This window comes from Mycetomoellerius zeteki, unplaced genomic scaffold, assembly GCF_001594055.1.
Source record: "Mycetomoellerius zeteki isolate Tzet28-1 unplaced genomic scaffold, Tzet1.0 scaffold64, whole genome shotgun sequence".
NCBI lineage: Eukaryota > Metazoa > Arthropoda > Insecta > Hymenoptera > Formicidae > Mycetomoellerius > Mycetomoellerius zeteki.
Genome location: NW_017257654.1, coordinates 1,227,160 through 1,238,877, shown reverse-complemented (window position 1 = coordinate 1,238,877; position 11,718 = coordinate 1,227,160). Strand labels below are relative to the sequence as shown.

At 34.2% G+C, this 11,718-nt stretch overlaps 1 protein-coding gene across 3 annotated transcripts in view; it reads right to left on the bottom strand.

Annotated features, from left to right (window-relative positions):
* The window catches only part of 5-HT1 (serotonin receptor), a 136,841-nt gene continuing 125,123 nt past the window's right edge, over nt 1-11,718 (bottom strand). For 2 of the 3 annotated variants that reach the window (XM_018457474.1, XM_018457473.1), the window contains exons 4-8: nt 10,659-10,792; nt 4,451-4,594; nt 2,763-2,918; nt 1,737-1,897; nt 124-622 (exon numbers count right to left, since the gene is read on the bottom strand). In XM_018457474.1, coding sequence (XP_018312976.1) covers nt 124-622; nt 1,737-1,897; nt 2,763-2,918; nt 4,451-4,594; nt 10,659-10,792 — 1,094 coding nt within the window. Of the gene's footprint in view, nt 623-1,736; nt 1,898-2,762; nt 2,919-4,450; nt 4,595-10,658; nt 10,793-11,718 lie in introns of all 3 variants that reach the window. The other variant, XM_018457475.1, reaches the window with a different exon arrangement.

Here is an 11,718-nt window from a genome sequence, read left to right as displayed (position 1 = left end):
CATCCAGATATTACACAACATTGAGGAAACCGCTGGGTAGCAAGCGAGTGCATATATATACAAAAGTTTCACGTATCCTCTTTATCCGGCCGCGCGCACGGAGCAAAGGAATTAAATCCACTGTCAGCGAAGTCCCCGCGTACCACCGCACAGCATCCTTTTGAATGCTTGCCGAAATTCCGGCGAGAACACAGTGTAAATTACAGGGTTGAGGGTGCTGTTGAAGTATCCAAGCCATAGGAACACACTGGACACGACCTCGGGTGGCTGGCAAGTCTGGCACGTGGCTTGCAGCAGCGCGGCGAAGAAGAACGGAAGCCAGCAGGCGACGAAGGCACCGGTGATGATCGCCAGGGTCTTCGCTGCCTTACGCTCGCGCTTCGACTCGATCGTCTCGCGTGTGCGCTTCGTGCACTTGACCACCGGCTGCTGGCTCGTGCTGGTCGGATTTGTCAACGTCGTCGTGGTGGTGGTGGTCGTCGTCGTCGAGATCGCCGTCGGTGTTACCGTCGTCGACGGTGTGGCATTCGCGCCGTTGTATGACGACGACTTCTCCGGCGAGATGGACGAGTGGTCTGGCGTGGTTCTCGTGATGGTGAACGCCGTCGACTCCTCGCGCGGCCTACAACCAGATAAATCATAATTATGCTGGTCAAGAGAGAGAGAGAGAGAGAGAGAGAGAGAGAAGGGAGAGAGAAAGAGAGAAGCTCATCCGTCATCTGTTCGTTATTGCGCGAATAACGATGTGGGATCGGTGATATTAAGAATCTTTATGAAAGAAAAGATGATGAAGAAGCGATGGAAGGATGGCTATATAAGATTTATTTCTTTCATAAATATGTATTTGGATACGGCGTTTCTCCGAGAGATAGTTGCAGAAGATACATTAATTTACTGTTAGGTATAGAATATGAATTAGAATTAATGATTATGTTAATAATTATTGAAATTGATATGAAAGAATTAGAGAAGAAATAATATTTCTTCTCGTTGCGCGAAGTTATAATCTGTGAGTTTACGTGAATTTTTGATGAATTTTAAAGCAAGATGAACAAATAGAAAAATTATTCTCCGTTTAATAGAAGTGTAAAGAAATCGATAGAAAAATATAAGATTATTCGTACTTATTCCAAGATAAACAATTACAACAGCGTTGTATCGGAGCAATGTTAAGCAAATGTTAAGCGTTATACAATAATATTAATGATAATTTAATAAAGAATAATTTATGGCCGATTAATATTTATAATATCAAACATTTATTTTGAAATTTAAAAACAAACCATTTATTTTAAAAGCGAGCTCAGAAGATATGTAACTATTAAACAGCGATAATGTTTTTTTTACGATAGAACGATCAACAGGTAAAATCATACCTTTGTTCTCGTAGTAAAGGCCTGCACTGGTCATTGAGATAAAAATGCTTAGAGCATGCTAAGCCACTTGAGATAAAATACTGCGTGCTATAAAAATATTTATTTACAAGTTAAATTATGAACCCCATAAAGAATGCGTTCTTGGCAAGATATTAGGGGAGCAAACTAAATCTTGTGAAGGATTTACGCCATTTCTCAGTAGCTCGACTGTGAGATTTATTCTACGTGGCTTAGCGCGTTGTTACCTCTCGAGTTCTTCAAGTTTATTGCAACTATGAAAGGTGACATCTTCGATTACAGGTTTGAGATTTAGGTAGGGATTCCGACATCGTGATATCAAGAACAAAAAAAGGCTACAACCTTCTCGTGACGAGCCTGAGGATGCCCCTTCGTTCACGCGGCGGCTGAAGAATAGTGCCAGGCCTCTTCCTAATCCTCTTTCGCGCCGCTTGGAATATCCTCCAATACAGGAATAAAATAACTAGCAGTGGAACATAAAACGTCGCGCAAGTTGCGAAAATCTGTAAAATAATATACATACATTTTTTTAACTGATGATCAATTTAATTTATAACATTATTATTTTAGCTTCAGTTTATGACTGCGTTTCAAGTCCGACCATAATCGATGCAGTTTATATAATCGGAAGATGTGTGTGTAATTAAAATATAAATATTATTGGAAATCAAGATTTGATCTCGACCTTTCTTTATATTTAATTATTTGATTTATTTATACAATGTTTAGTTCATTATATTTTTTAAAAATAATATACGTTATAAATATATCATATACTTCCAAATTAAACATGACTCATGCAAAGTTTCATTGAGATCCACCAATTAGTTTATAACAAATAAATATTTTGTTTATTTACTGAACAATTAATGTCTGCATCTCAATGTAACTTTACATAAATATTTTTGATTCATATAATACTTATAAAAAAATTGAGATTTTTATGATTATTTTGTAATACATTTTCATATATTTCTATTAAAGTACAAATTAAAAAAATATTACTTTTTTATTGAAATAACTTTTGATCCAGATGGTCAAAAAATTTGAAAAAATTTAGGAATACCTCTATTTTTTTAAGAAATTTATTCTCAAAATTTGATTAAGTTCCTATATTATGTCAAATGACTGGAGAACCTCCTTAAGATATCCTGACTTGTATTATAATTTCTCTGAAAGGCAAAAGTCTGTCTATGACGTGACTGAGCAACTCATTCAAAATTCCGCGTAATTACGCAGAACGAAGAATGCGTTCTTTGAAGTGTTAACACTTCCTCGATTCCACGAGAATACACGAACGCAATTCCTATAGTCGCGAATATTAATCAAGTATTTTGGATCCGCTCGCAATTCTCCGGAAGCGCTCACCTGATATGCAGGATCCTGCGACACGAGACACGTCCCTTGGGCTATGCGGACCAAATAATCAGGATCCTTCCATCCAAGCTGAGGCGCTAATGAGATTCCTAAGGACACCACCCACACGGTGATGATCAGGATGCCGATTCTTCTCGGATTCCTCGCCTTAAAAAGAGAAGACAGCGTTAATGATGTATAGTCATTTTATTTTTAGCTGTAAACTTTATCACTAACTGAATTAACAATAAGTTTTAGCTTTAAGATTAACTGAACAACTAACGTTTACTTTTTTTAATGTACATTTTAAGTAATAGTAATTTTTAGTATATATCATTTAAATATTTACGATGCAATTATTTCAATAGAATATATTTTTTATACAAAGTGCTGTAAGCTACAAATATTATGCTATGTAAATTTTCGTTATTACAATGCATTTTTATAAAACTCTAAAATTAAAACACTTTAATGCTTCGATAAATTTTATACTTCTCGCAAGACCGCGTGCATTACTAAGAACACTGTCTTGCATCAGTAAATTAAACTTTTAATTAGATTTACTCATAAACCTAGTTTTTTTCAAGAGACAGAGAGAGAAAGAGAGTTCATAATTATTCCGCTTGTTTGAGAAAATTGCGGCGCCTGCTTTATCTGCATATTCCTTTGCCGGATACATAAATTCAAGCCAATTCCTCACATACTCCATTATTTGCAAGATAATTGACTTGCCAGTTAAGGGGCCGATATACGCCTCTTTTCATCAGTTGGGAAATGCAAGTTAGCTGTTAAATTCGACCAGGCTGGCTGATCGCTGCGCAGCTTATCGAGCTTTAAGCTAATTCCGAACTAACTCGTAACTATCCGTAGAAGAGGCTACACCGAAGGTATTACATAACATACTCGTCTCATACCGGTCAGACATATTTATGGACGGTATATCCTGGTCGTTTCGCCTTACGGTCTTTTTCATACTTCATGAGCAGTGTTCCCTGTAATTTTCGTTACATCGCCTGCGCGCACGAGAGAGAGAGAGAGAGAAAGAAAGAGAAAGAGGAATTTGCCTTCGCCCAAATTTCGACGAAAATTTATGAGCGATTTCATGACCTTATTTCGCAGTAAATGTATAGATCCGAGTATACTGAAATATCTATCTCGCAGACTTGAATACTGAGGAAGAATCGAACTTTTATTACACTTTCGATAGATAGATGAATAAAATAAACGATGTTCGTCTGGATTTTAAACTGAAAATGTGTTGAAAATTTAGAAAGGTTCAAAAAAGAACAAGAAGATTAAATTTTTACGAGTGTGATTATAAAATATGTATAAATCTGTAGAAAAGGAGAATTAACGAACGACGGAGAAATTTCCCAGATATAAAGCTGCAACGCACAGATTTTCGCGCGTCAAACCTTATTGAAATTCTATGCACATCATTCCCGAATTGATAAAATTGTATTTCCATATGTTGCGATCTTCTGGATATTCAAAGAGATTTGCGAGACGATATGTAGTTCCGTTCGCGTCACGATCTCGATCGTGTCAACTCCCGTGCGGCTCTTCCCTATCTCGCGGCGTGGCGTGTGGCGTGGCAAGTGGCAGTGTCAGCGACAGCGGATAACAAAGACCGTATCGTTCGCATCGTATCCCGGACAATTTCCGACTTCCTCTCGATAACCGCAACGGCGTTAATTAACCTGTATATAATTGATATCGGTGACTGCCCAATATCTGTCGACCGCGATAGCCACCAGATGCAATATCGAGGCTGTGCAGCACAGAACGTCGCTGCTGGTCCACATGTCGCAGAGCTCCGGACCAAGTGACCACCCCGAGTTTATCTGCAATAAACAGAATTATCCATCAGAGAGCATGAGCTTAACGTACCGTGCGAGCATAGCGAGAAATCGATGCGGGAATTGCAAGATTTCCATCGGAGTGTCTCGGAATAAGTTAAATCCTCCAATAAATGGCCATTGACTCTATTCGCTTATTGTTCCAACCATAAAAGTAATCTTAGATAGCACAAAAAGAATCCAGTCGTGTGTTATCAATTCTGAGTTCATTTCTAAATGTAAAAAGAATTCTTTTCAGATCTGTTCAGGAAAAGAATTCCTTTTGTGTCTGAAAATGAATTCTAAATTGATCACATATAATAACTGAATTCTTTTTGAACTCTATGCATTATCTGGGATATAAGCATTATGAATGAAAATCAAGTTTAATATATATTTAAATTCTAAATCAAATCCAATAATCAAGTTTTATTTTCTAGGATTTGAGTGATATTCATAAGAAATATTTCGTATATTACTTATAAAGTCATTAATCTCCACTCTCTCTATTTAGTTTCAAATTTTAGAACGAGTTTCTGCAAGATTCGAAACTTTTTATTATAAAAAAATCGAATCTTTTAAAAGTGGTACTCGAACTCTCTCTGAGGATGAAGTTATTAGTTTAAGAAACATAATAAAAAAATTTTTTATAGTAATACATAATATTGTTAATATTATAAAATTAATAATACTTAACTTACAATTACAATATTTACAACATTTGTTGTTTTATACAAACGTTTTGATTTAAAGAAAATAAATAAATGATAAAGTTTTTAGTTTTCACAAAGAATTCGAACGTATCTGATTCAGTTCAAGTCTATTTGGAAGAAAGACTTTTATTTCTTGAGATAAAGAACTCAAAAAGAGAGTTCGAAACTACGCCAACAGATTCAATCTATTTGTAAGTTATTTAATCCCATCTTTAATAAGTATCAATAATCTTTCAGTGACACATTATATTTTGTCACGGATGCAATACATTATGTATGGCATACTCAATTTTACTTACAATTTTCATAAAAATGAACATATCGTAATAAATTTTTTATTCAATCAAAACACTAGACATTAAGGAATACAATAGCATTAAGCAAATGTATATGTATCTTTATCGATAAAATAATTATAAGCAATAAAGTAAATAAAAGATTTTGACAAAAAAAAACTACATTTTTTTTAAAAAAGCCGGGTTTGTTATATTGAGATATATTAATTCTTCTTTGCTATAATTCTCCTCAAGATCGTGTCACCTTTATCATAATATTTTTATAAAAATGTAAAAATTAATTTTTGCTGTTTTTTATACAACAAATCTTGTTGGATAAACAACATTTATTTTTATTCACTCTATATGTATGTGTTGCATTCGATTGATCAGTATGTTAAGGATTGCACATAGTTTCGGGCGACAGTTTTCCACGCAGTAGGGAGCATGAGAAAATACGGATTGAGGGTCGAAAGGGAAAACATCCGAGCTGAACCATGGTCGACAGAGGGACAACGGAAAACACATGAAGGGAGATAGTAAGAGTGATGTTGTAGAAGAGCTGATGAGAGAACGGAGAAGAGAACTGATTCATGCCTGCTTAAAAGTCCATTCATGGTATTGGAATCTATCGTTGAAAGCCAATCGTCTCTTGTCCTCCTTTCACGGTGGCACCCTTCGCCAATATACATCCATTCCTTTATACTTTGAGATTAGAACATTCCGGAAGTAGATGAGTCGCATCCATCTTCCGGAAATATAAACACCTCTCAAAAGTAGCATACGGAAGTCGATGGAGAAGCAGTTTTAACGTCAAGGATCGCAAAGATTCTCGCGACAAGAGGCGTGGTACAATCTATCATACGTGAAATTATTAAAAATTTAATACTAGTATTGACCAAATAATCATACTTATTTTGAATATTAAAAATATTATTAACAATACTTTTAATATTCAAAATAAGTGATAAATTGGTCAGTACTGGTATCAAATTTTTATAAGGGAACGCAGACGTTTTTGTATTATACACATATCTGTATTAAACTTTTCATATAACTTAAATTCCCTGTATTTTTATCTTACCAGTAACCTTTAGATTAAATATTTTTGTACCCTTATTCGAAGTATACGTAATTATAAAATATAGAAAGCGGAAAGTAATTTAAGTTTTGCCGCGTCCACTTTCTTTTTAAAATTTGAATTAAGATCCGTTCTAAAAGTTTCTGAACTTTTTTCCTACATTATATAACTAAAGCTATCTATTGAAATAATATGGAATTCTCTTCTTTGAAACTTTATTCCTAACTCTATTGTCGAGTTTCTCTACGTTATATTATATTATTTATTTAGTGTGAAATTAAAAATGAGAATAGATTTTTGACGCTCGAGAAAACCATGATAGAGTAAATAGTGAGCTTAAGAGCTGTCCTAGTTCTTGACTATCCATCGTATTCATCTATAGTTCCCTGACTGTTTTCTTCTTTCAAAGTTGGAAATTTCATAATTGAAAGAGCAAGATTTTAATACGATTTTGGAAATCATGAGATATAGAAGATTTCAAAGATTTTGTTTCAAAGGAAGATTATCAGAGATGTTTACAGAAATTGTATGCTGTAAAAATCGTATTACACACAAAAGGAAAAATAACAATTGGGAATTAGTGCGGTAAACGATGCGTAAATTGTTAATAACCAATATATTAATTTGATAAAATTTACATGAAATTCCAAATAAGTTTCTTCGTGAACGTTTCGACTACATTTTTGCAGTCATTTTTCAACATTACTTAAAAGGAAATAGTGGTTCAAATAAATAAAATTATAAAAATCACATGAGAAATTTAATTTTTAAACAAAGTTGGAAAATTTTGGAATAAATTATTTAACTGATTAAAATTCGGAGAAATTACTTTTGCGTTGGTTGGGTGCGATTACCGACAACAATCGCGGCCAAAACGTTGACGCAAATCTCCTTCTTAACAATTCTTCTCATATCGAGCATCTTCTAGAGTCTCCAAAGGGTTTAATCAAGCGTCGCGTGTACACGTGCAGTTAATGAAGTCGTTCGCGTGCACGTTTCTGGCGTCCGCCGATAAACGGGTGAAAGAGGCGGTTGTAAAGCGGACATCCATCAAATGTTCGGATTAAACGGCAGACGTATAAATTTCTACGTGTCCGCGTTAAGAGGATGGATGCGCGTGTCGATCTAGTACATGGCGGTAAAAATTTTTAATACGCTGGCTGAATGGTAGTTGAGATAAAATTGCACTACATTAATGATAAAGCGGAAGAGATATCGACACGCCAGCGACGATGAAGAGGACTTAAAGAACATGATGGGAAGAGAGAAACTTATTTTACGCTGAAGATGTCTGTGAAAAGCGAGAAGGACACGGTGCGTGTCGTAAAATGTAGCGAGAGTGTGGAAATATAATATGAGGGAAAAGTGGAATGAGAAAAGAAGAGGAAAAAAGTACTGAGATGAGATATATGCAGAAGCGCACGGCAGACAAAGTATATGATAAGATACGAGAAGCTGTGTTTAAAAGCTGCGTTAGGAAAACGAGGGATCTAAATAAGAATATATATATATCGGAAAAACTCTAGTTAAACAGAGGATAATCAGGTTGAATTGATATATATCAGAATGAAAAGCGGGTACAAGGAAATATTTTTATGTAAAGCACGATTGTAGTCAAATTCGTATCATCAGCGCGAATTTCTGCGTATTATCTTGACGTTTATCAATCCTGCTGTATTTCAAGCGTAGAAGCGTGCTTAAAAACGGATCGTAATTGAAGATATAACGTGGTGATCACGCTAGGACGCACATATTATCTCTCGCGGTAAAAAATAATCTTCGTTTAAATTTTTATTAATTGAATAACGCCGCTGTAATTAATACTTTATGTTATTCCTGTTATGGTGTAAAATGCAAGGTTCTGCTTACTTACTGGCACATATTAAATATAAATGCACGGCGCAGCGAATTTCTCTAGCTAATCATTTGTATGTACACAGTTATATCGCTTGTTATCTCTGTATACTCGCACGTTAATTGTTGAATATGTATATGTGTAACAACGTTCCCCATCATTTGCATTTACGCTGGAAACAACATAAGAGATATCCCGGCGTAGAAAACTGCTTCAGCTTTTAAAGCATCGCAGTCGTGACATTAAAGTACTTTTTTGAGATTATGGCATTTATAAAATGCCACGATCGAAATAAAATTCTAATAAAATGCGCGCGTTAAAATTCCACGTGTATTTCCTCGAAATTTCGACATATAATATTAAACATTTAATTACGCGACGTGTCATATATGAAAAGTGATCGTCATTGTAAATTATCTCGTCGTAATTACTATATGTAGTTGATTGTGAATTTTACCGCAATTTTCGCGAATCAAAGTCTCGCTTGTTAATAAATTATTGCTAAATTCTTCTGCGTAATTCGTATTTTCTGCAATTCTCTTCATTATTGAAATTCCCCGCGAAAATTTGTGAAACTCGAACACAATAAATTTGCTGCAGTCGATGTATAGCGCTTTCTCGGAATATTTCGCCGTCGTCATGCAATTAACAAACTGGCAAAGTTTGTTAAAAGAATTTGGAGTTTAAGTTCCAAAATCCACGAACAATGCGTCTGCTGCGTCTCGTACGAATCTTTTTTTCCACAAGTGCAACGTCGATTTGTCCTAAAACCGTGTAAGAAACGAGTGTGAATAAATGCGGTTTCTTACGGATGTTATAAACTTGTTAATGGCTGCAACGAACCATGAATTAATGTTTAATGAAAGTGTAATGCGCGGAAAGAGAATGGTACTTCTATACGAAGAGAATGGCCGGCAGCTCGACAGTTTTACTGAAAAATTTTTATTTCGCGAATGCAGGCTGTAATAAAATGTAGAAAAATTAATATACACGTGTCGTTCAATATATAGGTATCTTACTGATGAAGGTTTTAAGTTAATTATTTAATCCAAAGAAGTAATGTCTTACGCCGTTACAATTACAGTTACTACTCTTTTTTAGTAATAAATTGGTATCGACGTTATATTTTTTATTAATAATAATAGTAATGCAGTTATATTTTTTAAGTCACATTTTTTGTGTAATGAAATATAATCGTTACTTTAGATACATACATATGAAATATGCGTAGTTAGTTTTAAAAGAAGGGAGTGTTATGTTTGATCACGCATGTTACGATTAATTATATATGTATAATTATTAGATATTTCGTGTTGAGAGAAATAGTCAATTAGCGATATAGATAATTGGATGTCACTCTAAAAAAAGGATCATAAAAATCAGTAAAAAAGTAACGGAAATTGTAACAACTGAATGCTTCTTTTGATAATGTTAACGAGTTACTTTTTCCATTGGATATCGTGTAATGATATTTTACAATGAGTAACGAATAATGGTAACGACTTTTTTTTGAAAATAAGTTTTCCAATTCTTTACTTTAATAAATATTAAATATTGCCGAATTACTTATTACTATCTAGAAAAAACAATTTCGCTATATCTAAAAATTTACCTAAATACAAAAATGTAAAACTAATTTTGTTAAACCATCAAAATAATTATGTAGAAAATTCAAGCATGACGAGCAATGCTGCAAAATTTTGACATTCCAGCAGTCAGCTTGAACATTCTACATAATTATTTTGATAACCTAATAAAATTATTTTTTTATCTGTATTTAGCAAAATTTTTAAATGTTTCAGCAAAATCATCCTTTTCATGTAGAAGTTATTATAACATATTGTTAACGTTTGTAACATAAATTAACGTTTTACTGGGGTTTTATATTTTACATTTTATAAATGTGATTATGAGGTAAAGTCCACCATATTTCAAGATTTCTGCAATAGACATTCTTGTTAAAAATGATAGTTTGACATTGACATCGCTTGTGGAAATGTGAATCGTTACTCTTACACGAATTTCGCGAATGTCGCATTTTGTCAAATTTGCAAAAAACTTTAAGACTGCACACGTTTTCTTGTCAAGCATTCGACATAATACGTCAGCAGAGTGCATGATAATAACTTATAGTCTTAATACGTACCTCATAAACGGCTCCTAGAGGCATAACGAGGCAGGCAACCATAAGATCCGCAACAGCCAAACTGACAATTAAATAATTCGCTACAGATTGTAAGTTTCGCTCTAACAGAATAGCGGCTATCACGAACAAATTCCCTGTAACAAAAACATTTGCCATCGTGAGTAGTAAGAATAATAATTGCATAGAAATACTATTCCAGCAATAGTATATGTATAACTATTCTGTTTATTGGACACATATGTGCTGAATTATTATGTAAATAATAATATTTTTTTTATAATAATAGAAAAAATAAGAATTACGCCATAGTTTGACAATTATTTTTAATTTGATTTAAAAACCTTTAAATATATTTATCAAATAATTTATTATTTTATTATTTAAAGTATTGGTTTAGATATAAATGGCATTTTAAATACTATACTATTTGAGTATATTAGGTATATAAATATAATATATAAAATAGGACAAGTTTTAAACAAATTTCTTATTTATTTATATAACATTTATATTTTATGCAAACTAAAAGCTACAAATAATTGAATTCAAATAATTCAATTTTTTTCTATCGTTTAATATAATAATTTAATACAATATATATATATTCATTCAATAATATTTTATTCGCGTCGACACGTCAAGACGTTGCGCTGCTAGAAAACAATTTTGCCGCGTCACATGAGCGCGCGAAGTTGGTCGCAATCACGTGATTGTTTCGTTACACATTTCTCGCGAGTCAAACGGCACATCGGTACACGTACTGCGCAGCAGGATCGCAATCGCTCCACATTTTCGCGCCTTTTTACTCGTCCCGGGTGAATTCCGCGCACGAATAAGGATCGGGAGTGTCGAGTTTAACGATGGGCGATAATTTCGGCAGCGTTCCGTTTCACGCATGATGCGCATAATGTATCGTTTATCCTTGTTTGACATTCGGTCAATAACAAGGATAAAAGATGCATCATGCGTGATCAACGGCTGTCGCGTTCCGTTCGTCTTCGCTTATCGAGAGCTCATCCGACGAGGGCGGTGAGGGCGATTTTCATCATTCAGGACGCTA